At 38.8% G+C, this 27417-nt stretch overlaps 4 non-coding genes and 1 gene segment (V, D, J or C); 2 read left to right on the top strand and 3 right to left on the bottom strand.

Moving 5' to 3' along the window:
* The first annotated feature begins 1641 nt into the window (after positions 1-1641).
* LOC134311854 (T cell receptor alpha variable 36/delta variable 7-like) lies at positions 1642-2151 on the top strand. The segment is given in 2 exon segments: positions 1642-1681; positions 1766-2151. Coding segments are annotated over 2 exon segments (426 nt in total).
* Positions 2152-10719: 8568 nt separating this feature from the next.
* Positions 10720-10883, top strand: LOC134313139 (U1 spliceosomal RNA). Its single transcript, XR_010012035.1, has one exon. It is a non-coding gene; the product is annotated as a U1 spliceosomal RNA (small nuclear RNA).
* Positions 10884-16321: 5438 nt separating this feature from the next.
* trnar-acg (transfer RNA arginine (anticodon ACG)) lies at positions 16322-16394 on the bottom strand. The gene has a single exon. It is a non-coding gene; the product is annotated as a tRNA-Arg (tRNA).
* Positions 16395-25802: 9408 nt separating this feature from the next.
* On the bottom strand, positions 25803-25874 carry trnap-agg (transfer RNA proline (anticodon AGG)). Its single transcript has one exon. It is a non-coding gene; the product is annotated as a tRNA-Pro (tRNA).
* Positions 25875-26961: 1087 nt separating this feature from the next.
* On the bottom strand, positions 26962-27033 carry trnap-agg (transfer RNA proline (anticodon AGG)). The gene has a single exon. It is a non-coding gene; the product is annotated as a tRNA-Pro (tRNA).
* Positions 27034-27417: the final 384 nt, after the last annotated feature.

Raw genomic sequence — 27417 nt, 5'->3', positions numbered from 1 at the left:
TGATACACTGTATATATATATATATATACAGTATATATATATATATATATATATATATATATATATATATATATATGACATATGAAAACGTTTCATCAGTATCTTCTCTGCAGCAGTATCTGACTCTGCATTGTACCACTGCACCCTGCAGCTCACGGTGCCAGGAAATAAAGCACACTTTACAAAAACAAAACTTTGACAGCACCTGCTTTTCTCAAAAGAGGGAGCTATTTGTCTGTTTATAGTTCACCTTAAATCCACCCTGAGGAGCTGTTAAAGTCCCAAATCTTTCTTGCATTAGTTGTTCAAATATACAGTACAATACAATAATGAATAGAGATAAAAATGAATATTAACATTTACAGCATTTAGCAGACTAAAGAAACTTACAATTGTGACCATAAACAAACATACTTTGGTAAACCTTTGTCAAGCACTACAATACAGAGTCACATGCACAAATGCCACTTAAAACCTTACTGTGCAAAACAGAAGCCTTATGTTAACCATGTCCAGAAGCGGCGTCGACTTCTCTGGGCTCGGAGGCATCTAGGATGGACCATCACACAGCGGAAACGTGTATTGTGGTCAGATGAATCAGCATTCCAGGTCTTTTTTGGAAAAAATAGACACCGTGTGCTCCGGACCAAAGACAAAAGGACCATCCAGACTGTTATCAGCAACAAGTCCAAATGCCAGTGTCTGTCATGATATGGGGCTGTGTCGGTGCCCTTGGCAAAGGTCATTTACACTTCTGTGATGGCAGCATTAATGCAGAAAAGTACATTGAGATGTTAGAGAAACACATGCTGCATTCAAGATGTCATCTTTTCCAGGGACGTCCATGCATTTTTCAACAAGACAATGCAAAACCACATGCTGCACACATTACAAAGGCATGGCTGCGGAAGAAGAGGGTACGGGTACTGGACTGGCCTGTCTGCAGTTCTGACCTGTCACCAATAGAGAATGTGTGGAGAATTTTGAAATGAAAAATGCGACAACAACGACCCCGTACTGTTACACATCTTAAGACATGTTTGCAGGACGAATGAGACAAAATAAAAGCTGAAACACTAAATCACTTGGTCTACTCGGTGCCAAAACATCTTTTAAGTGTGGTGAAAAGGAATGGCAACATTACAAAGTGGTGAATGCTTTACTATTTTTTGGAATGTGTTGCAGGCCTGAAATGCAGGAATGAATGTTTATTAATAAATGAAATGAAGTTGACCAGACAAAACATGAAATATCTCAGGTTCATCCTGTCTGCAATCAAATAAAAGTCAAGTAAATGTAAGAAACTCTGTGTGTTTTTTATTATTTGCATTTTCTATGCTGTCCCAACTTTTTCTGATTTGGGGTTGTACAATATTGTTAAAATACAATAACAGTTAGTATAGATAGTGTCATGTTACAGATTTTTACACGTAGTGTGTAAACAAAATGTGTTTAGGACAGTTGTGTTTGCTTACTAAAGTGCGAAATACCGATCTAACATACAATGATAGACAGAAAAACCATGAAGAAAGTGTCACTGTCATGTGGTAGCATGAGGTGGAGCTTCATCATAATGTATGATGCTACCACCACTGTAGAGAAGCATTTACAGAAATATTCTCATTCTGATACACATCCATCATGTTTACCTTTATATTAATGTGTATGTGGATTTCACTAGGTGAGTAAAAATCATGTTAACTTATGAAATATGGAAACATTAGTCTGTGTTCAGAATGTGATTATGCTCTGTTCTCTATCACAGGTGACTCCACAACAGATCCAATCAAGCCACTTGATACACATAAAAGTGTAACTGACGGTGATACTGTTACTCTGTCCTGCAGCTACAAAAACTTCAGTGGAAGTGTTAACAGCCTGCAGTGGTACCATCAATATCCAAAATCTAAACCAGAGTTCCTTCTTATCAGCTTTCTCTCTGGAGATCCAAGTAAAAACATTCCATTACGTTTGTCTGCTGAAATTCATCAGGATCTGAAACAACTGGATCTGAACATATCCTCTGCTGCAGTATCAGACTCTGCAATATATTACTGTGCTCTGACGCCCACAGTGACAGGAAACACAGCTGCACTGTACAAAAACTCTAACAGTAATGTACTGGCAGATCTGCAAATCACATTTTTCTAAGTGAATCTTCATTTATTCTCCCCTACATTTATTCTGTATATGCAGACCTGTGCAAGCATGAGAAAGTTTTAATCACACACACACACACACACACACACACACAGACACACACAGAGAGATAACATTCATAAATTGTTGATTTGTAAGTGTATATATACACAAATGATTAAACTTAAATGTGGCATTTCTGTGCAACTGCACGCTTTACACATACAACATTTTACGTCAATGAGTGACATACATAACATTTCGCATATAAGTTAATTTACTATAAATGATGTGCAAACATTTGATCTACATTATACAAAATATGTAAGTTGAACTGTATGCATTTATTGTCAGACAAAAACATGTTGTTCACACTCAATTCTGACTCTGCAGGACATAGACAACAACTGAGACTCTGCTCGCTATTCTTTTGATGCGGTTGTCCATCTACCGCAAGATTTTATGTGTTGTGTTCTGATATGCTTTTTCACTTAACTCTGCTCAACTCTCTTATCAACACAGCCTTTCTTGCCCCAAAAGAAACTATTAATTTAGATTAATCTAGATTTTGTCTGTAAATCACATTTCTCAATTCTGATGTTTTATTTAAACCTTAATAACTTTCTTAAAACTTTATAATTGTATACATTGTGCTGCTACTATATGACAGACCGACTTTTACATGCATACATACATCTAAAAATATTAGGCAAGGCAAGTTTATTTATAAAGCACCTTTCATACACAGTGACATTTCAAATTGCTTAAAAGTGTTTGATTTCTTTTTTTTGCATTTTAAAACTTTGTCTTGCAGTTGAGGAGGTTAAGACCAGGACAGCATCCCTGCGAACACAATATTCAAGGCTTATAAAACCAAAACTGAGTGGGACCAAACCCTTGACACCTAGGCAAAGGTGCCTCCTCAGGGTGATGGATTTTATTAAACAGTATATTGTTCATCGTCCATGTGAGACCACTGTAAGTTATTATATAGTCCACAAACATGTTTTTCAGTATACACAATGAACAGACTGCAACAGTACCTATGTAACTTCTATTATTTTACTTCTTTAGTTTTTAAACGTATTTAAATTATGCTTTTAATGTTTCATATAATAATAAATTGCATAATTGAAACACATAATTAACTATCAAATATTATGGTATGTTTGCACATGGAAAGTCACATGCCGTAATCACAATATGTATTTAGTATTCAGATACTAATGTTTATTTTATGGCTGATGCCTTGCTGTGATTCTACTGACACTATTTTACTTTCATCTCTGTTCCAGCTTGATATGTCTGAGCTGGATTTCAGAATTATCTTTCTGAATCATTCGGTCACCAACACCACTGTCAAGAGCTGGAACACACTCACCTAGTACATCACAAGTTGCTTTCCCTCCTTTAAGATGAAGATCCTTCACCTGCTTAAACATCTGGCAAGTGCAAGGGGGGCCAAATGCAAGAGGAGGTCAGGATCTGATGTAGAGTTGCAGAAACTGGTTGTGGTAAATGGCAGCAAAGGTTGATGCTAATTCTACTCCTGATGTCTTCACTACATTTGGAAACCAGGTATCATCTGAATTAAGACAGATGATACCTGGTTTCCAACCTGTGCTTGTAACTTCCATTGTGTTCATTTGTATTCCTGAGTAAGGTAGGCTTCTGGTTGAAGTATATTCTTTGCTGTAACTTGTTTCAGAATCTATCTTTGTAACTTTGACTATTAACTTGCTTAACTGTGCTAGAATTTAACTATTTGTGAGAAACTAAGCTAGTCTGTTGCTGCATTAATCTGTGTTTTGCTGATTGGTTAAAGTGGTTTCGTGGGAATTGAGGGGCAGGGCTAAGCTTAGTATAAAATTAAATCTCGTAGCAGCCGGTCTTTACTATCACTAGGTTTTAATGTCTGTCTGGACTGTTTAATCTATCTAACTTCTACTACTAATCTAAACTAAACTAACTTTGGATAAGTACTATCAGTCTCTGACATTGTTTCATTTACCAAACTTTTCTCAGCATGTGCTACTCAATCATTCCTGTGCTCATATCTCACAGACCCTGCAGACATCAGAAGTCACATTACAGGAACAGCAACGCCAGAAACCTCATCTACCCCCAACTGTTGCAACAGACTCAAACAGTGGTGGTAGGTGGGGTCTGGAACTGTCAATCAGCCGTCCAAAAAGCTGACTTCATCTCAGCTTTTGCACTTTCTCACAGCCTTGACTTCCTGGCACTGACTGAGACATGGATCACCACCGAGAACTCAGCAACACCAGCAGTCTGGAGGATCTGGTAGGGGTGGTGGTACAGGTTTGCTCTTGACCAGGAAATGGCACTTTACTCCTGTGAATGTTTCTCACCTTAACATTTCATCCTTTGAATTTAATGCTATTACTGTTACTTTTCCAATTACTCTTCATATCATTGTCATCTACAGACCACCAGGCTCATTGGGCGACTTCATAGAAGAGCTGGATGTTCTTCTGAGTTTCTTCCCTTCAGATGGAACTCCTCTGACTCTTCTTGATGACTTTAATCTCCCTACACTTCAGTCCTCCTTTCTTTTTCCTCTTCTTTCATCTTTTGACCTCCTCTTTAACCACAGCCCTCCGACACACAAAGGAGGCAAACTTCTGGACCTGGTCTTCAGCCGTCCAGCTTCTGTTCTGGACCTCACCGTCACCCCACTTCACCTCTCCGACCATCACTTTGTGTCCTTCTCTCTCTATCTCCTAACTCTTTCTACCTCCAACCACACTTACACCCTTAAAACACGCCCCAATCTTCACTCTTTATCTTCCTCCATGCTGATCTCCAACATCCTAACTTCACTACCGAACCCTGACATGCTTGCTACCCTTCCACTCAACTCCACAACTAATACTCTACTCTCTTCTCTTTCAACATCCCTCGATCAGCTCTGTCCTCTTACCCTCAAACGAGGAAAACCTTCTCACCCTGCTCCTTGGCTTTCAGATGCATTGCGCAGCAACAGAAGAGAATTAAGGGCAGCTAAGAGAAAGTGGAGGAAATCTAAGCTCGGTGTTGATCTCCACTCCTACCACGATCTGCTGTCCAGGTTGTCATCCGACGTGACTGCTGAAAAAACATCTTTTTACAAAGCCAAGCTTAAACAATCTGCTGCTGACCCACGTAAGCTTCATGCTATCTTTTCGTCACTTCTGAACCCTCCTCCTCCTCCCCCATCTGCCTCTCTCACTGCTACTGACTTTGCAACATTCTTTCAGGACAAGATTGACAAAATCAATCAATCCTTCTCTCTGACTGACCCACTTTCAGCTGACCCTCAACCCACCAACACACTCACCAACTTCACCCCACTCACCATGGATGAGGTTGCACCACACGCACACTTGACCTTATACCATCCACCATCCTCAAAGACATCTCACAGGACCTAACCCCCTTCATCACACCACTCATCAACAACTCCCTGACATCAGGTGTTGTCCCTACTGCTTTTAAGAAGGCTCAGGTCATTCCCCTTCTTAAGAAACCTACACTAGACACCACAAACATCAACAACTACAGACCTGTCTCACTCCTCTCTTTTCTATCAAAAATTCTTGAATGTTCTGTCTATAACCAACTTACTCAGAATGACCTCCACGATCCGTACCAGTCTGGTTTCAAGGCAGCACATTCTACAGAAACAGCTCTCGTAGCTGCTACTGAGAAGCTTCATGCAGCCAAAGCAGCCAAACTGTCATTGGTCCTCATTCTTCTTGACCTCTCTGCAGCCTTCGACACAGTGAATCACAGCATTCTCTTGTCCACTCTCGCCAACCTTGGAGTAACAGGTTCGGCATGGCAGTGGATGGCCTCCTACCTGGAAGGGCACTCTTACCAAGTGTCATGGAGGGGATCTATATCCCCTCCATACACTCTCTCAACCGGTGTTTCTCAGGGCTCTGTACTTGGCCCACTTCTTTTCTCTATCTACACCCACTCTCTGGGTGAGGTCATAGCCTCCCATGGCTTTTCTTACCACTCATATGCAGATGATACTCAGCTCATTCTGTCATTTCCTCCTTCAGACACACAAGTCTCAGCTCGCATTTCAGCATGTCTGCGAGATATCTCACAATGGATGACAGCTCATCATCTAAAACTTAATCCCAGCAAGACAGAGCTGTTGCTCACTCCCGAAGATCAATCTCCAACCCAGGACCTAGTCATCTCTCATGATGACTCCCAGATCAGACCATCTGATAAGGTAAGAAGCCTTGGTGTTGTCCTGGATAACCAGCTGACCTTCTCTCCTTATATAGCCAACATGACAAGATCGTGCCGGTTCCTCCTGTACAACATCAGGAAGATTCGACCATTTCTCTCCAGGGAAGCTACCCAGATTCTGGTTCAGTCACTTGTAATCTCATGGTTGGACTACTGCAACTCCCTCCTGGCAGGTGCTCCTATGTCCACTATTAAACCCTTGCAGCTCATTCAAAATGCAGCTGCCAGTCTGGTTTTTAACCAGCCCAAACACTGCCACATCACCCCACTGCTGCGTTCTCTTCACTGGCTTCCTGTAGCTGCACACATTCAGTTTAAAACACTGATGTTCGCCTACAAAGCCAAAAATGGACCAGCCCCAAGCTACCTTCATGGTCTAATCAAACCCCGCTCTGTACCACGCAACCTCCGAGACACTAGTCTTGCTCGACTTGATTCTCCACCCAGGACTAGAGGAAGACAAGCATCAAGGCTCTTCTCTGTACTGGCACCCAAATGATGGAACGAACTTCTTCTGTCTGTCCGAACATTGGAGTCTCTTGCGATCTTTAAAAAACTATTAAAAACCTTCATCACCTCTTTACTAAGCACTTAAGCTGATTTGTACTTACTTACTAACACACTTTTCCATTAAAAAAAAAAAAAAAAAAGCACTTTGGTTCTAACAGGTTTTAGCATATTTGTGTTCTTGGACTGTTGTCTACTTAAACTAGAGTAATAAAATGTTTACTATGGAAGCACTTCTGTAAGTCGCTCTGGATAAGAGCGTCTGCCAAATGCCGAAAATTTAAATGTCAATGTACTGTAGTGTGTATCATGTGTCTAAGAGATAATCAAATGTACATGCTCTCGTATTGTACTGGCTGGGCATAAAGCGAGGGGCAGCTTACCACCAGGGCGATTCTGTTGATATACCCAATGTATTATTTACATATAAGATGCATATAAGTGATGCAACTGTTTTATTTATATGTTTTCATTTTATTTTGGAAAAAAAATCCTGTAAAAACTTGTAACAGTTGTTACTCCCAATTCCCAACCCCGACCACTAAGTGGCGGTAATCGTTTTAGAAGGGAAATTTACAACCTAAAAGGGGAACCATGTGGTAGTGGAGATGGTTTGGAAAAAGCACCACATTGCATTGTGCTGTGCTAATTAACCTTATTGAGGAACTTGCTTGTTTTTAAGCTCAATGGTTTTTTTTCCTCATTCTTGTCTGGAAGATTCTCAGTTTGTCTCAATTCAATTGTGTAAATGTATGTGGCTTGCATCAACAACTTTCTGGTTGGATGGACTGTGGGGAACAAGCCCAGCTTCACAAACTGACTGGAAAAGCTTTCATCTTGTATTGGACCTAATCAAGGACTTCTATAGACTCTTGCTGGAATTAAGTATACCTTCAAAGTCCCGGTGAGATCTATCTAATCACTAGTTTCTCTCATGGACTGAAAGACTCAATGAACTCTTCAAAGACTTATATACAATGAATGAGCTTTTTATTGTGTATTTGGTATTGGGATTTTGTGCTTTTCATATGTTATGTTTAGTAAGCTGAGTTAAAGCACTCTTGGTGGATGGTACCCTGCTTTCAAAATATGAGTACGAGTTTACAAAAAGAAAATATTGTTACAAACTTATGGCATGCAAAAGTTTCACAAAACTTCACAATTTGTTTCTACAAATACTCTAGGAATACTTATGCCACAACTTGGAATACTATAGTTATCACTTAGCATCACTCTATTAACTATCTGAATTGCTTAACAACTTCCCAGAAACATAACAAAGACAAACATTGAACAGAATTTTGGCCGTTAAAGATTGAATAAGGTTTTGGACATTTCTAACTTTACTTCGAACTCTAAGTTTCGAACCTTCACTGGAAGTAATTACCTTGACAAAAACATGGTCAGTTGTAACTGTTAGTGAAACTAGGTAGTCACAGCCTCTGTCTTGGGCTCAGGATCAGTCAGAGAGGTGACTGGCATACTAATCAGGCTGGAGTCCAGGGCAGCATCGGAGGACAAAACTGGTGCTTCCAGTTCAAGAAAGGTGTCATTTTTTAGGGTGAAGTTTGGAAAGGTCCAAGCCTCATTGCAGAGGCCCTGGCTCAGGTCAGGGGCCTCATAGGAGTAAGAGCTTGGTGCCATGTACTGCTGGTCTTCATACTTGTTGGAGTTATCTGGGTTGAAGGAGGGCTGGTCGATAGGGTTGTAATAGGAGACATCAGGCATCACATTGTCCACACAGTACTGTCCACTTGTAGGAATAAGGTCCAGAGACATAGTGGAGCAATTCACTGAAGTAACCTGGGATATGGTTGCAGACGAGGTAGCAAACAAGGATGATTTCAACCCCATGGTGTCAATATCAGCTCCCATGGGCGACTGGACTGAAACTTAAACAGAGTTTCCAGCGTTCTTTTCCAAGGCCTGTTAGTACCGGAGAACCTTTTTAGCTGCGACCATCTTCTGCCTCTTTTCTGTCAGCTTACATTCATGGCATTGGCATTGTCTCCACTGGCAATACCGTATATGCCATTTTACAGGTATTCCAATGCCATGGTTTAGGCATGTAGAGCACCTGGGTATTTGCTTAGGTTTTTTTCCAGCAGGCATGTTGGACATCTCAGGTTTCATCTCGTGTTTATAAGACAGGGGCAGATCTCTGACTTTTTGTAAAGCCTTTACTCAACCTGTGGTCCTTAGCCCGTCGACTGGCTAGGAATTTATATTATTGTGTTTCTCTGTATACTGTTACACCGTCAAATTATCATCGCTGGTAAACAAGGTACCTTTTGATAGCTTAAAATCTCTACTTTTTAGCAACGTAAACATTGAGCTTATTTTGTTTATAAGTTCTTTTAAAAACACAAAAGAATTGTAGGTCTGATAAATTCAGCCAGAAGTACAGCGTTTATATTTTGTAATATTATACAGCGGTACTTACATTAAAACCGACAGCATTTATACCAAACAAGCCAGTACAATCTCACCATCACATTTCTGCTGTTTGTTTTACTTCAAATACATCAGCATCAAAAATATCCTGGAAAAGTTTCATATCTGATAAAGCTCTGCCATCAATGCATAGCATGCAATGCATCAAAGCACTCGGTAAACAACACCACCGTGACAAATTTATATCAAACAAAAGCATGAGAGCTAAACCAGCGCATACCTGGATCATTTATCTTCAATCTGAGTCCACATTTATATTCATTAGTCCTTCCATTCGAGATAAAATCCACTTTTTGTAAATGTTTACAAACACCGGCGGCCATTTTGGATTGTGGCAAGCATGTTTTATAACTTATAAAGTCAATAACACGCGAATATCAGCTCATTTTGTAATGAAAAAGCACTCACAGTACTCAAAAACCCGCCCTCTAACTGATACTGTTTGGCTGTTATGTTGCGTAATACCGTTACAGCCAATGTAGAGACAGTATTCATCAGACCACAAAATACTTGCTTTTCATTGGAGAAATGCAAAAATATTACCATATTTTGCTTTTGATTGGAGGACCAGCTTATATCCCACCCATCTTTTTGCATTTAGCCTGTCGGATTAGTCTAAACAGCTGTACTTCACCAGCCGTCACCATGGATACAGATTACGCACGATTGAATCTGAACAACTGAGTCAGTAAAAGAGTCATTCTTCCCTCTTATGGCTGATAATGCTGTGTGATTCAATTCAAACGACTCAGGTCGTGAACAGTTCAACCGACTGCCTGTATCATGTTACAAATGTTGGCTGCCTGTGAGAGAGTTCATCACTCCAAAAAACACTCAAATGTTATAAATAATGACTTTATAAAGTATAAATAATGCATTTTACACATTTTATCTGCAGTATAATCTGTTTATTCTGAGTTGGAAAGCTTTGGAGAGATTTGGAGAGCAGCAGGGTGTGATGCCACTCCAGGTGCAATAACTCCAGATCAGAATGAGTTTGAGGTCTAAAATCTGGGCTGGTGACAGTCAGGAAACAGTCAAATTAGCCTAAGTCAAATTAGCCTAAGAAATAGTGCAAACGGCTAATTATGTGCCCAGTGCTAAAGCTGATCTAAAACACCGGTCTCTTTAACGTTTGTATCAACAAGCTTTTTATGTAAACGCGGATTTATGTAAATCCGGATTTGTGGCGTTTTTGCGTTGGAAAAAAAGTGGTGGTCCAGAGCTATTTTTGGAGGCGTTTGTGGTCGGTGAGGTTTGTGCTGGTGTGATGAGTAGACGAGTGGAGCTCACCGTGAGTTTGAACGGTCTGTGATTCGGTGTCTCTGTTCGGCGGTGCCTCTGGACCTCATACTTACCTGGCAGGGGCGAAACCATGATCAAGAAGGTGGTTCACCCAGGGCGAGGCTCAGCCATTGCACTCCGGTTGTGCTGACCGCTGCGAATTCCCCAAATGTGGGAATCTCGACTGCATAATTTTTGATAGTGGGGGACTGCGTTCACGCTCTCCCCTGATTTCTGTGGTGGCAAAGATAGAGTTTGCAGATTTTAGCCGACCGTCGTTATTCGATGTGTAGCTCAGATCAGTAGTACACTGTAAGTCCGGATAAGTTCATTCTACTTAAAAAATTTGAGGAAACCGCTTGCCTTTAAAAAGTTAAGTAATGTTTAATGAAAACTTGAGTTAGCATAACATAAAACATTAAGTTATTACACCTAAAAGGCAAGTTGATTAAACTTCATTTTTTTTGTTATACCAACTGGTTTTCCCAATAATTCTACTTATTATCTTGAGCTCAATGGACAAAAATATTGATTTCTTCTTAGTTTTCATGTTAATTACGTTTTAAATATCAATTAGAAATGTTCATATAAAAACAGACAGAATAATAACATTATTTTTCTTTATTTCACTTCAGAAGTATTTACTTAAAATACAACATGTCAAGAAAACATCTTAAAAACTGTACAAGCTGTTTTTAAAGTTCTGATGAAACACAAACAGCTCTTCACAGTAACCATGAACCTGTACTTAGTTTCACACAGCAAGCTGATTTCTTAACGTTTGGCTGCAGCTCTCTAAAACAAAACAAAACAACAAACAGAAGTATGAATATCAACATTAATACCATTCATTTAAGGAATAAAATAAAGCAAGCCAGCACACTCTTTGCTTCGTATGAAGGCTAGCATGCTAGCATGTAGCCTAAACACGGAAAATAAAGCAGCGCTGTTTGATAATTTATTTAGTGTCAACATTAAGATCATTTATTTGAAACAAAATTGTTAAGTAAAGTACAACACTTACCAAAATTAGACGGAAGATGAAAAAGTCCCATCAGACTGGTGTACATGCTACTCAAAAATGGCATAATGAGTAAGAAAATGTTCGTCCATTTAGTTTAACAAAGGTTCCACTTCACAAAAGACAAGTTTACTTTTGCAAAAAGCCTTAAATGAAAAGTAAAAAGTAATTTGCAACAATAGGATATAAAAGTTAAAACAAATGGCTACCCGAACACAAGAAAATCATTTTTGCCTGATTCAACAACAGCAAAAATGCAAAATGTCTGTGCACGTGCCTGGCCCAGTGCTAAAGCTGATCTAAAACATCGGTCTCTTTAACGTTTGTATCAACAAGCTTTTTATGTAAACGCTGCCTATCCAAAAATAGCTCTGGACGACCACTTTTTTACCCCACGCAAAAAAACACGAATCCGTCCTATCATTCAGAGCTACACGCAAAAGAACAACAAATCAGAATGAAAATCATTCAGAACAAGAAACTAAATGAATACGGTCGGCTTAAATCTACAAGCTCTTTCTTTGCTACCACAGAAATCAGGGGAGAGCGAACGCCGTCCCTCATTATCAGAAATTAATCAATTGGCTGCCATGCACAATATGTCAACCTTTGTTCTCACAGTTGACCACTGGTCAAGTCTCTCACCACACCATGCATAACGCTGATGTGCAAAGTGATTTCCAAAATGGCAATTCTACAGGAGAAGGCAAAAAAGGTCTTAAATTTGAATGAAAATTAATGTAAAAAATCATTCCAAGTACTTTTGGAGCATTTCTAGTAGTCTGTTTATTCTTTTATGTTTTGTTCAAATTGTGCAAAAAATTTGCTGATCGCTGCGAATTCCCCAAATGTGGGAATCTCGACTGCATAGGGCAGCTGTAGCTTAGTGGTTAAGGTACTGGTTCAGTAATCAGAAGGTTCACCACTGCCAGGTTTCCACTGTTGGGCCCTTAAGCAAGGCCCTTAACCCTCAATTGCTTAGACTATATACTGTCACAGTACTGTAAGTCGCTTTGGATAAAAGTGTCTGCTAAATGCTGAAAATGTGAATGTAAATGCATAATTTCTGATAGTGCGTTCGTGCTCTCCCCTGATTTCTGTGGTGGCAAAGATAGAGCTTGTAGATTTTAGTCGACCGTATTCATTTAGTTTCTTGTTCTGTGTGATTTTCATTATGATTAGTTGTTCTTTTGCGTGCAGCTCCGATCAATGGGACGGATTTGTGGTGTTATTGTGTTGGGACAAAAGTGGTCGTCCAGAGCTATTTTACGTAAAGTAGGACGCTAATTTCTGATAATGAGGGACCGCGTTCGCGCTTTCCCTTGATTTCTGTGGTGGCAAAGCAAGAGCTTGTGAACTTGAGCGAGACCGTATTCATTTTGTTTCTTGTTCTGTATGATTTTCATTCTGATTTGTCGTTATTCGATGTGCAGCTCGGATCAGCAGAACGGATAGTAAAATATGGCGTCAGATTAGTGCCAAAAGTCGAGAGCACATTTTATTTGTGCACGAGCAGGATTTTCTCTGCTCTCGCACGAATTCACCCCGCTCGCTCAAGAATAAGTTGTGCACGAATTTGCATGCGCGCGCTCGAAACGCTACTCTCGCGCTCAAATCGTATGCGCGCACTCAAAGCAATCTGCGCTCGTGCTCAAATCTTTTTTGCTCGCTCTCATAACTGCACTTGCCCTCGCGCTCGGAGTTTGCACGGTGAAACAGTGTCAAAAGTCCTCGACCAATCAAAATGTGTTTTCGGCTTCGACCAATGAGCTCCAACTTCCCGTTATAAAGAGAGTAATGGACAATCAACGACCTCAGGTAAGATTATTAATTATTTTAATTTAGACTTAAAAAAAAAGTGTTAAAGAGAATGTAAAGTTAACTTTGTGTCATTATGTGAATATAAACTCGATAAAAGTTCACTTTAGAAAGCTAGCTAAAGTGGTACCCCTAACTTGATAAAATAGCTTTTGTGTATTTTACATGTTAATTAATAAAGTAAAGCCTTTATACAGTAAAGTTAATGTGTTTTAGTAAATCAAAGTGGGTAGATCTGGAAGCTATAGCCACCTAAATGATATGATGAACTATCTCTAACACGATAGTGAACATATTATTTTCACTTTCCCAACCAAAACTAGAATATCAAACATGACACATTAAATAATTTAACCTCAACTCTTTAAAATAAAATGTTTTACAATTGAATGTTTTGCTGTTTTTTATTATTACAGCAATTTGATAGTTTTTAATACCTTACAGTATGTCAGGCTTTTGCTTTATTTACTATTATATAAAGTGTGAAGATTGCATATTTACCATGCATAATGTAATGTTTTAAATTTAGGTTTCTGAATCATTTGCTGTGTTCAATAAAAAGCCACATATAATGACAGCTTTCCCCTGGTGCATCTATTGTAGCTGAGATTCCCCCACCAGAATCCAGCAAGGAAGCAAGTAGTGTTAGAACACCAAGCAGTAAGGTAAAAACATATCTGCAATATCAACAATATCATAGTACCAACCAGTCTTCATTTAATATGGTGCACTTATTGTGTATTGATATTGTTAACACTAATGTTTTTATTTAGGCTTTATGTTCAGTGTGTCAAATATATTTTCCATTGGATTGTTTAGAAATTCATGCCAGCTAGTGTGGAGAAAGATAACAATGTATTTGATATTATCTTCATTTTTATTACTCCTATAATTAAATTATAAGGACAATACTATCATATTAGGACACCGTTATAATCATTGAGTTAAAGCATTAAATATGGTCCTTTAATTCCAATTCTGCATTGTTCACCTGCTATAATAACACCAGCTTGTGTGTGTTTAAGCTGTTGTAAAAATATGATTGACTACACTACTGTAAATACATTTGCAGAGTGGTATGTACATGTATATAACAAGAAACATTGTAATCTATACAAAAGTCAATGCTTATTTTGCTTTTTGGTGTTTCTTTCTGAACAGGCTAATGCAGACTTTACCACCTATATGGTTAAGACAGCTGGTTCGCCCTTTCTTTGTCCAAGAACATTATTTCAATGGCTCACAGGACAGGAACACATCAGACCAGTTTGTCTGTAGATATCTGTTCCCATTCATTAAATAAGTAAAACAAACTATGTACTGTTATTTATTTATATATAATATCTATGAGAATAGAGTCAGTACAAGTATCTATGAGAATAGAGTCAGTACAAGTCAGAGTCAGTACAAATGTTACATTTGCCACATTTGTTCCGGGGTCATAAAAGGGGATGGTGGTTCCAGCCTTCAACAAAGATCTGAAGGTCGGGGAAGAAACACAAGGTGTACCAGAAAGAGGTGCAGGGTATTTGCCATGTCCAGCATTCCACCTTGTTCAAGATTGTGCAGGATATCATATGTGGAGGTCACAGCTGTCCACACATCAACCAACAGCCTTTCAATTCTGTAAGACAAAATAAATGATTTAAAATGTAATACTTTGTTGACTGAATAACAACTGTGAAAAAGTGGTAGCTGTATAGAATTCAAGGACAACAATAGCTTTAAAATGTAGAAACAATAAACAGTGTAGGGAAATATATGGTGAAGAAATGTATAACTTAGACAATCAAGGACATTTGTGCCAGTATGCCCAAAATTGGCCAGTGGGAATCCTAGCATGGATTTAGGTTCATTCACTAATTTAGGGCGTCCAGTCACTTGTGGAACTGTCTGTACCCTGATGGATGACATTCTGGTTTCCACATGTTCACATGTGAATTTGCCTGAGGGCATTTAATATATCTTCGGGAATATAAATTTTTTCCGCTAATTAATCAATAATAATCATTTCATGTGTGCAAATGAAATGTAAATAATTCAGATCAATACATAAGGCAGACTGCTTACTACCCCTCCAAAGCTTGAGCGCATTGGTCGAAGCCGAAAACACATTTTGATTGGCACTGATTTAACGTGCAAACTCCGAGCACAAGGGCAAGTGCAGTTATGAGAGCGAGCAAGAAATATTTGAGCACGAGCGCAGCTTGTTTTGAGTGCGCGCATACAATTTGAGCACGAGAGCAGCGTTTCGCGCGCGCGCGCATGCAATTTCGTGCGCAAGCACAACTTATTCGTGAGCGAGCGGGGTGAATTTGTGGAGCTGGATTATTGAGCATGTATTAAAAGTTTAAAAGGTGTTGTGTTCGACGAGAATGGGACTCAAACCTATGCGTGCAGAGCACAATGGATTAGCAGTTCATCACCTCACCATTACCTTTTTATGGGAAAAGTAATTAATTAATATCCCTTCTTTATGGTTAGAAAAGTGATTTTTTAAGGGAATAATTCATTTATTTGATGTGCAATAGATTGTTTTTGCCTAAATAGACAGTATGGGAAGCTCTTGTCAGTTTCCTCAACTGGCGAGGTTAATGCCTAAACAGAGCTTAGGGTGAGCTCTCGCGGGTTTTCCTCACAACTCGCAGTACAGCAGTGAGAAAACATCACGTTTAAGTCTTCTCATTTATTTTCTACCCTTTCCATGGGTACAACACTGACGCCAGCATCAGTCACTTCTTTCCACTTTGACAAGACCTGCATTGTTGGATCTGAGGTACCAAGAACCATACACAAGGAGTTAGAAGGACAAAAAGGGCACAAGGTAACCGAGCCAGCCAGGAGTCGAACCTAGAATCTTCTGATCCGTAGTCAGACACGTTATCCATTGCACCACTGGCCCCTAAAAGACTGTGCTTGTGACTTCCCTGAAGCTCTGGCCTCATTTCTGTCTTTTGACCAATGAGAGTTTGTTTGTTTGTTTGTTTATTAGGATTTTAATGACATGTTTTACACTTTGGTTACATTCATGACAGGAACAGTTGTTACTCATTACACAAGATTCATCAATTCACAAGGTTATATCAAAAACAGTCATGGATAATTTAGAGCACCCAGAGTAAACCCACGCAGACACGGGGAGAACATGCAAACTCCACCCAGAAAGGACCCGGACTGCCCCACCTGGGGATTGAACCCAGCATCTTCTTGCTGTGAGGCGACAGTGCTACCCACTTAGCCACTGTGTCGCCCGACCAAGGAGAGAATGAAAAACTTTGAAGCACAGCATACAAAAACACACTGCCATGACCCGGATTCGAACTGGGGTTGCTGCAGCCACAATGCAGAGTACTAACCACTATACGATCATGGCATTACAAGACAACAGCCTCTTGATAGACTGCAGACATAGTTCCAACAGAACAAGCCTCTTGAGCTACAGCAACATTGCTAAGAGAAACTAATTGGCAAAGTTTTGCTCGAGTCCTATCATAGGGATGAATTCCCATACAGGGAGTCAAACCGGGGCCACCTGGGTGACAAGACCTGCATTGTTGGATCTGAGGTACTGAAGGACTCATTTCTGTCTTTTGACCATGGAGAGAATGAAAAACTTTTATAAAGACAAACTGCCATACCGGGAGTCGAACACGGGCCGCCTGGGTGAAAACCATGAATCCTGACCGCTACACCATATGGGAAACTATAAGGGCCCGCCAATGGCTAATGCCAGCACCAGTCACTTCTTCCCACTTTGACAAGACCTGCATTGTTGGATCTACGGTACCAAGAACCATACACAAGGAGTTAGAAGGACAAAAAGGGCACAAGGTATCCGAGCCAGCCAGGAGTCGAATCTAGAATCTTCTGATCCGTAGTCAGACGCGTTATCCATTGTGCCACTGGCCCATGAGAGACTGTGCTTGTGACTTTCCTGAAGCTCCGGCCTCATTTCTGTCTTTTGACCAAGGAGAGAATAGAAAACATTGAAGCACAGCATACAAAAACACCCTGCCGTGACCCGGATTCGAACCGGGGTTGCTGCAGCCACAACGCAGAGTACTAACCACTATACGATCATGGCATTCCAACGGTCAGCCACGTCCAGCTCATGTCCACTGCTCCCTGATAGACTGCAGTCATAGTTCCAACAGAACAAGCTTCTTGTGATACAGCAGCATGGCGCAGAGGAACTAATTGGCAAATTTTGCTTGAGTCCTATCATAAAGACGAATTCCCATACCGGGAGTCGAACCCGGGCCGCCTGGGTGAAAACCAGGAATCCTGACTGCTAGACCACATGTGAAATCAAAGAACTTGTCATCGGCTGACGCCAGCATCAGTCACTTCTTTCCACTTTGACAAGACCTGCATTGATGGATCTGAGGTACCAAGAACCATACACAAGGAGTTAGAAAGACAAACAAGGCACAAGGTAACCGAGCCAGCCAGGAGTTGAACCTAGATTCTTCTGACCTGTAATCAGACGTGTTATCCAATAAAAACAGAGATTAAAAAGAGTCAGTGTCAGTTACTATAGCAACTTACGTTCTGAAGCTAATCTGATGGTTGCAACAAGGGGCAATTGCAACATTGCTTATTTTTCCAATCAGGAAAGAGCTGAGTCATACTAATATTCATCCATATGCTCAGTTAGTCACTCATCCTTCCTGGAAGAAAGCAGCCAAATGTAACTTTTCCTTCTGCAAGAAACATTTTAAGGTAAAAAGGTATTTTTTAATGCTCAGATTTTTTTTGTCATACTGTCTAAATTGTTTAAGTAAAATATCATAAACTACTATTATTTTAATCTGTGTTTTGTTAGCTTCTAACAAGCAGAGCTACAATGCATCAAAGCAATTGTGTCAAGCTAACACAGCAAGTTTAATTATGGATGTCAATGTAGGGACAGTTACAACATGCTGTCCCTTATCATATTATTAATGAAAAGTCTTGTTAGAACATTAATTCTAACATTATTACACACACAGTTCAGTAAGCTACACTGTTAGACATTTCAAAGGGTTTTTACGGTAACTTACTGGCAACACTGTTGCCAGTAAGTTACCGTAATTCAAATTTACAGTACCATAACTGTATTTTACTTTTACAGTAACTTGATGTTACTGTAATTGCATTTTACAGTAACACCACATTAAAAACTTAGGTTAACTGTACAGTACTGTAATTATTTGTTAAATTCTTATTTTATTTTAAAGTTTAGAAACTTTGTAAATTGTACTTAATTTACTTATATGTTACACAATACTACTATTTAATCCACACAGACAATTATTGCAACATATCAAATTGTTTATTTAAATCACTGCAAATGCTTAAAGCACTTTCAACAAAAACATGTAAAAATACAGAATTTCCTTAAAAACATTCTTACTTTAATCCATGCAACTTTCAAAATGCATTTTAAACAACACATTTAAAATAACACAATGTGCATTAACTCAACATGTACAAAATTCATGTTAATTCATATTACAGAAAAACACTTTGGAATAATTCAGTATTGAATGCATAGTACAACAATGAACAATGAATCTAGATAAAGTTACATTAGAAATAACACAAAAGCTTCAGAAATGCAGGGTTACAGAAACACAGTAGTTTTGGTATAAAACTCCACTCAACACTGTCGACTCACATACCTGACTTAACATGAAATAAACCGTGTTCCTAGGTAGACCCTGGGTAGCAAACGTAGTGAGGTAAATCACTTCTCAACCTGCAACCTGCTTTGTTCTTTTCCATTAACAACCCATTCAGCATTGTTCACCTGTAATCACAGAAAAATCATCTTTAACAGTTCTATGCAATTCAATACGGTATCCTCAAAATAAATCTAATCTTTCTGAAAATTACAATGTTTTGTAAGGATCCTGTGGCGACTGTTAAACAAAGTCACAGTTTACAGCGTCGCAGGCCTTATTAACAATTAATATTAATAATTAACAATTATTAACGTTAACGTAGCTAATGTTAACCTCTGACTGATGTTATAAACAGCATGAGAGAGATTACCACTATCCACAGATTAGCTACTATGCTAGCGCTGTCGTGTCGTAAATTTACCTAAACTTTGCTCTTGACCACAACAGGTTCATAAAGACAATGACTAACTTAGCTTTTAAACAGGAAACTCACAGTCATTTGTAAAATGGAACGTTTACTTGTTTTACTTTGGAAAAAAGTTTCCGACAACTAATGCTAACGCTCCTATAGTGCACAATAGACCCGATAACCGTGACTAGTGTTAATTTATTGTTGTAACTGTCGTAGACTGTTTACCTTTATTTTTTGCTGGTTCCCAGTTTTGGTGTAAAAAATCCTCTTCAAGGGTCAGCACCTCTGCTGCTCCACTGCGGCTCCATCCATCATAGCCGAACTGTTTCTGTGTGCGCGCCTCTCCTGAACTCCTTCCCGCAAACCTGAGATAATATGGTGGTTCCGAAGCTAAACCGTTAGGCAAACAATGTCAGTTCAAAACTCTCACAGGTGAAAATTAGGTTGAATCTTGTCAATAAAATCGTTTGGCGCCAAAGGTAATTACAGTAATTTACCTCAATGTCAAAAATACAGTAAATCTCTGTATTCAGTATTTGGCATCAGGCAAAATTGTCATGATGCAGTGGAAAATACTGTTATGTACTGTAAAAACTATTTGCAGTATTTTACTGTGTGGTATGTGGTTAATAACTGTAGAAATTACAGAAATGTCTAACAGTGTAAAATATTTTGAAGTTCAAATGGATTGTAATAATTAACCAAACATGATTGTTACTTAAAAACCGGGCCTATTTTTTTCCTTTTACTTGTATTAGTCTTTATACAACCAAATTAATGAGTGAAACCCCTATCTGTACACATATAAAGAGTCTTAAATGATGCAAAATGATGTTAAAGAATGATTTTATTACATATTGATGAATGTTGCAACTGCCCACTGTTATGGGGTCAGTTGCAATATTTCATATTGTACATATGTATATACACTGCCTGGCCAAAAAAAAGGTCACCACCTGGATTTAACTAAGCAAATAGGTAAGAGCCTCCCATTGGATAATTACTGCATGGGTGATTATGTTTCAGCTGACAAGTTATTTAACCCTAACTGATGCAGTGAGTAGCTTCTCATTTGTTAAACAACCATGTCGAAAGACACATCCTGCGGTCGTGGAAAAGATGTTAATTGGCATGCATCAAGTAGAGAAAACATCTAAGGAGAAGCTGAAACTACTAAAATCGGTTAAGAACTGTCCAACGCATTATTAAAAAGTGGAAGGACAGTAGGGAAACATCATCTTCGAGGAAGGAATATGGTCGGAAAATATCTTGAATGATCGTAATAGTGAAAGTAAGAGCATTTCCACATGCACAATGCGAACTCAAGGGATTGGGACTAAACAGCTGTGTAGCCTTAAGAAAACCACTTGTCAGTCAGGCTAATTGGCAAAAACAGCTTCAATTTGCTAGGGAGCATAAAGATTGAAATCTGGAGCAATGGAAGAAGGTCATGTGGTCTGATGAGTCCAGATTTACCCTGTTCCAGAGTGATGGGCGCATCAGGGTAAGAAGAGAGGCAGCTGAAGTGATGCACCCATCATGCCTAGTGCCTACCGTACAAGTCTGTGGGGGCAGTGCTATGATCTGGGGTTGCTGCAGTTGGTCAGGTCTAGGTTCGGCAACGTTATGTGCCCAAAGAATGAGGTCAGCTGACTACCTGAATATACTGAACCACCAGGTTATTCCATCAATGGATTTTTTCTTCCCTGATGGCACGGGCATATTGACAATGCATATTGACAAGATGACAATGCCAGGATTCATCGGGCTCAAATTGTGAAAGAGTGGTTAAGGGAGCATGATACATCATTTTCACACATGGATTGGCCACCACAGAGTCCAGACCTGAACCCCATTGAGAATCTTTGGGATGTGCTGGAGAAGACTTTGTGCAGTGGTCCAAATCTCCCAAATAATGCAACTCTGGACAGAAATAAATGTTGTGACATTGCAGAAGCTTGTGGAAACCAAATATTAGAGTGTGTGACCTTTTTTTTGGCCAGGCAGTGTATTTCAAACAATAGTAATGACCTTTGTGATAGTATAGCATTTTGCATTTAATGCAAAATTAATGCAAAATTGCTAACTATTTATTTATTTATTTTGACAGTGTGCAATGACAGTGTTGCAGCAGAGATTGAAAACCCGAGAAAGAAGACACGAACAGTGTGGTCTAAACAGGAAGTGATGGCTGTGATGAAACATTTTAAGCCTCATATAACCAAAGGAAAACTGGCCACCTTGGCAGAATGTCAGCAGTGCAAGGATGCTGAGGAGCCTGTGTTAGCAAGTCGAACTGTACAAAATATAAGAGATTTCGATAGAAATAGAGGGGTCACATTTAAAAGAAAAACCCAGTCTAACTAAGGAGATGCCAGAGTACAGTTTTGTTTCCATTGTTTTTTTTTATTTAGGAATCTAAGAAAAGAGAGAGTTTTTTTTTCCCAGCAGCCTAGTAACTGTTTTGTACGGTGGCCGAGAAGTGCAAAACAAATGTACATTTCAGAAAACAAAATTACAAAAAAACAAAAACAACATTTACAACGAAAGCAAAAACAAATTTACAAGTGCTTGGGTACCCAGTGTTTGTAAATTTGTTTTGGCATATGTAAAAGTGTTTCAGCACTTGTAAATTTGTTTTCGGCATATGTAATTTAGTTTTCTAAAATGTAAATTTGTTTTGCACTTCTCGGCCGCACATTTCTGACGGAAAAGGTAGGGACAATAAACCGGAAGTGCGTGTTGCTTACCAGCTGTCAATCAAACTGTTTGTCAGCGGTAAAGTGAACGGAGTTTGTGATGGTGACGATAAACAAGGTTTGTCTAGTTTGTGGAAATCATTTTATCCAGTTGATCCGCTATTGTTTTTCTTGTGGAAAGTTATTAGATTGTTTGTGCAGACGGTTAGACGTGGCGTGTGCATCTCTATTTACCGTCCGCTCTTCTAAACATCTAAGGAATTCCCACAAGAACAACAAAAGCGAAATAATGAAAATCATTAACACAAAATGGACAAAACATTGTTTATTAGGGACGGAACATTTGATACCGAGGCTTTAAAGCTTGTTTCACTTTTGTAACACTGGACTCAGTGTATCGGAGCTTATATTAAAGCAGCAGAATGTGTGGGACTGATGAAGCTTTGGCGCTGTGTTTTATCTCACTCACTATATAAGAGAGGGGGGGGCACCTTACACAGTCATGAGAACAAAAATTTTATTCATGGTGTTTAACATTTATTATTTTTATTCTTTATAATAATAAGTCAGAACCATATTTTAGGCAAAACGACGCACTCTGCCCACTGCGCTACTCATACAGAGGTGTATTAAACAGGTTATGCTGCTATAACCAGCGCACACACACCGTTACCAAGAATAAAAGTGAATACTACTTAATATAATTCCCACAGTCTCCCATTGATAAAAATATGGAATAAAGCGTCCTGTATCAGTTCAATACTGAACGCGGCGTTTAGTCTCCAAATAAAGAAGGATTCTGTATTTTACGGGATGGTTGGTAACCCTGGTTTGATTGTCTCTTATATAGTGAAAAAACTTGCACGTTTGCTAATAGACGCCTTTGTTTGGGGGGCAGTGAGAAAATCGGGGGTGGGGGGCAATGCACAGTACACGGTATGGGTACTGGACTGGCTTGCCTGCAGTCCTGACCTGTCCCCAATAAATAATTTTGAAAGGAAAAATGTGACAACGACGACCCCGTACTGTTGCACATCTTAAGACGTGTTTGCAGGTAGAATGAGACAAAATAAAAGCTGAAACACTAAATCACTTGGTCTCCTCGGTGCCAAAACTTATTTTAAGTGTGGTGAAAAGGAATAGTAACATTGCAAAATGGTAAATGCTTTACTGTCCTTTTTTTTTTTTTTTTTTAGAATGTGTTACAGACCTAAAATGCAGGAATGGATGTTTATTAAAAATCTCATTATGAAACCACAGGGCTCAATTAAATATTTGAGCCTGCCTTCCAGAATGAGTTAATCTACATTATAGCACAGCGTGTGAAGCAGGATTTCCAAGCTGAAATGAGTGATGTTTTCTTCTTTTCTGTGATCATGGACACCACTCAAGATATCTCCAAAAAGGATCAGCTCAGCCAAGTCTACAGATATGTAACTATTAAGAAAGACTGCAACAATAATCCAAAAACATTGAAATCAACAAAGTGTTCTTGGGATTTGAAGAAACACCTGATACAAAAGCTTGTGAACTTGAAAAGAAAATCTTGGAAAGTATTGAAAATAATTGCCTTGATCTCAGCAAATGTCGTGGACAAGGATATGATGGGGCGGCCAATATGAGTGGAATCTATTCAGGTGTGCAGGCCAGAATTGCTGAAACGGAGCCTCTAGCATATGATGTTCATTGTGCTGCACATAATATTAATCTAGTTCTTAATGATTCAGTGAAAAATATACCAGAAATCAGAGAGTTTTATTACACTGTACAGGCACTTGTACTTTCTTTGGTCAGAGTGAAAAAGGTGGTCAGTGCTCAGTGGCATGATTTCATCAGATTTATCAGAGCATTTCAAGTTAACGCTGAAGCGTCTGTGTCCCACATGTCGGTCCTCGAGGCACGACTCCCTTGTTGCTCTCCAGTACCGTTACACTGACATCATAAAAGCTTTGACTAAACTTTTCTTGGTCAGTGAAAAGACAGACGAACTAAATAAGGCACTTGTCTTGAAGAAAAAGCTGGAAAAATTTAGCTTCATTATTCTTGTTGTCCTTCAGACAAAAGTACAGGAAAACATAAACACAGTTTCCAAGTTATTACAAGCAAAAGATGCAGATGTCCAAAAGTCAGTCAATTTGCTTAACTAACAATTTGCAGCTAATGCCTTATCAAAATTTAGAGTAGACTTTAACAAAGCAACAGAAACTGCTTGTGGAATTGCAGAGAAATGGGGAATCCAAACAATGTTTGATCTGAAAAAGAAAAGCTAAATGTTTCTATGATGAGCTGTGAGGATGAGAGACTTTCTAACAGTGAAAGCCATTTCCGTAAATGTATTCAATGCCAGTGTGACCTTTTGTGTCTCGTCCCGTCCTCAATCACAGATACTGGTTGGTGGATGAAGGTTTTTTATTTATTTATCTGCAACGAGTTCAGCAACCACATAAAGTCAACAGAATGGTCAGCTAGCCAGCCTAAACAGAACAGGCTAATCAGTAACTGAGCACATGTGATTTACAAACTTAGATTAAAAGAGTGTAAAATAGCCTGTATTCATAACCAGCTCATGAATGTTATTCTACATACTGTTAATGAACAAAATATAGCAGAGCTGAACAGTTACTAGCTTAATAAAAGTATATATTTAAGAGTATTTCGGGAGCTTTGCCTAGACGAACTGACCCACAGCAGCGCTCACTCTATCTGCTGCGGATCTCCCAGCATTCAATTGGTTTAATATAAAAAGTGCTGGTGGCATATGACCAAAAGATGGCGCTGAACTATACACATAAACATGAGCATCTTTTAACACTGTTACATCAGCATGTGTCAATTTTGTTTGATCATTAGATTTTAACTGGACACTTGATAAGTTTTTTGTATAGTTCAACGAAGCATTCGACTAAATGAGGGCTCGTCCAGGATTTGAACCCGAGACCTGTCACACCCAAAGCGAGAATCATACCCCTAGACCAACGAGCCAGTGGGAACATAGGTCATTGTCTTACTGTGATCATATTTAAAGCCAACAGTTTGGCAAACTGGTTTTAATTAGTCAACTGTAAAGACTTGGATTTTAACAAAACACTTCCTGAAATTTACCAAAGAATCACAAATCCTGGACAAACCATCCTACTACGACTAAAAGTTATTTACATTCACCCAAATATTACAGTAACCAAATAACTAAAGTTACAATTCTTTAGGTCAACATTTTTAAAATAATTAAATCAACTTTAATTTACATGTCATTGATCAGTTGGTTTAATTTGTCTGTTTTTTTAAATACAAATCAAAAAAATTAAACAGATCTTGTCTAACAATTTAGTTCAGTGGCAACAAAACAGCATTTAGTATTCTAACAATAAAGTTAGTAATATTTATTTCTTTTTCTACATAAAACAAACGTTATGATGTTTTGTGTTATCGGTTATTAATACTAAAGATTGAAAGTAATTTACGTTGACATGATATTTTATCTTGTCGTGTTGACTTCATACTCTGCACTGTTTGAGTGAAACATGGGTAAACAAGGGCTTGTCCGGGATTTGAACCCGGGACCTCTCGCACCCTAAGCGAGAATCATACCCCTAGACCAACGAGCCAGCCTGGACGAATGCCAGGACATTTCTTTGACCTCCGTGGCTTGGCGTCAAAACCATGTTGACTGGTTGCACTGGGAAGTGTATTCATGACAAAACAAAAAATGCAAAGCTTCATTAAAGCATTTCTAACAGTATAAGCATGAGGTGTCATTAAAGACTCGCTTTGTCAAATTAAAAGACTTGGAAGCATTTGACAGGAGCTGTGTGCAGGACAAAACCATGTTGACTGGTTGCACTGGGAAGTTTATTCATGACAAAACAAAATTCAATGCAGAGCTTCATTAAAGCATTTCTAACAGTTTATGCATGAGGTGTCATTAAAGGCATGAAAGGTATTTACATCCATATAAGCTTACCAACTTCTAGCAGTGTATCAGCATGTGTCATTTTTGTTTGATCATTAGATTCTAACTGGACACTTGATAAGTTTTTTGTATAGTTCAACGAAGCATTCGACTAAATGAGGGCTCGTCCAGGATTTGAACCCGAGACCTCTCACACCCAAAGCAAGAATCATACCCCTAGACCAACGAGCCAGTGGGAACATAGGTCATTGTCTTACTGTGATCATATTTAAAGCCAACAGTTTGGCAAACTGGTTTTAATTAGTCAGCTGTAAAGACTTGGATTTTAACAAAACACTTCCTGAAATTTACCAAAGAATCACAAATCCTGGACAAACCATCCTACTACGACTAAAAGTTATTTACATTCACCCAAATATTACAGTAACCAAATAACTAAAGTTACAATTCTTTAGGTCAACATTTTTAAAATAATTAAATCAACTTTAATTTACATGTCATTGATCAGTTGGTTTAATTTGTCTGTTTTTTTAAATACAAATCAAAAAAATTAAACAGATCTTGTCTAACAATTTAGTTCAGTGGCAACAAAACAGCATTTAGTATTCTAACAATAAAGTTAGTAATATTTATTTCTTTTTCTACATAAAACAAACGTTATGATGTTTTGTGTTATCGGTTATTAATACTAAAGATTGAAAGTAATTTACGTTGACATGATATTTTATCTTGTCGTGTTGACTTCATACTCTGCACTGTTTGAGTGAAACATGGGTAAACAAGGGCTTGTCCGGGATTTGAACCCGGGACCTCTCGCACCCTAAGCGAGAATCATACCCCTAGACCAACGAGCCAGCCTGGACGAATGCCAGGACATTTCTTTGACCTCCGTGGCTTGGCGTCAAAACCATGTTGACTGGTTGCACTGGGAAGTGTATTCATGACAAAACAAAAAATGCAAAGCTTCATTAAAGCATTTCTAACAGTGTAAGCATGAGGTGTCATTAAAGACTCGCTTTGTCAAATTAAAAGACTTGGAAGCATTTGACAGGAGCTGTGTGCAGTCCCACTGACTTTATGCTTCACACTGTGTATCATGTTTATCCACCCAAACTGTACAAAATAGATTTTGTAACATTTACATTACCATGATATTTTATCTTGTCGTGTTGACTTCATACTCTGCACTGTTTGAATTTCCTTCACAATGACAGTGCTTTACATTTAAACATGGATTC

Source organism: Trichomycterus rosablanca, chromosome 4 (assembly GCF_030014385.1).
Source record: "Trichomycterus rosablanca isolate fTriRos1 chromosome 4, fTriRos1.hap1, whole genome shotgun sequence".
Taxonomy (NCBI): Eukaryota; Metazoa; Chordata; class Actinopteri; order Siluriformes; family Trichomycteridae; genus Trichomycterus; species Trichomycterus rosablanca.
Note: the sequence above shows the minus strand (reverse complement) of the source record. Positions and strands in the feature narration are given on the sequence as shown.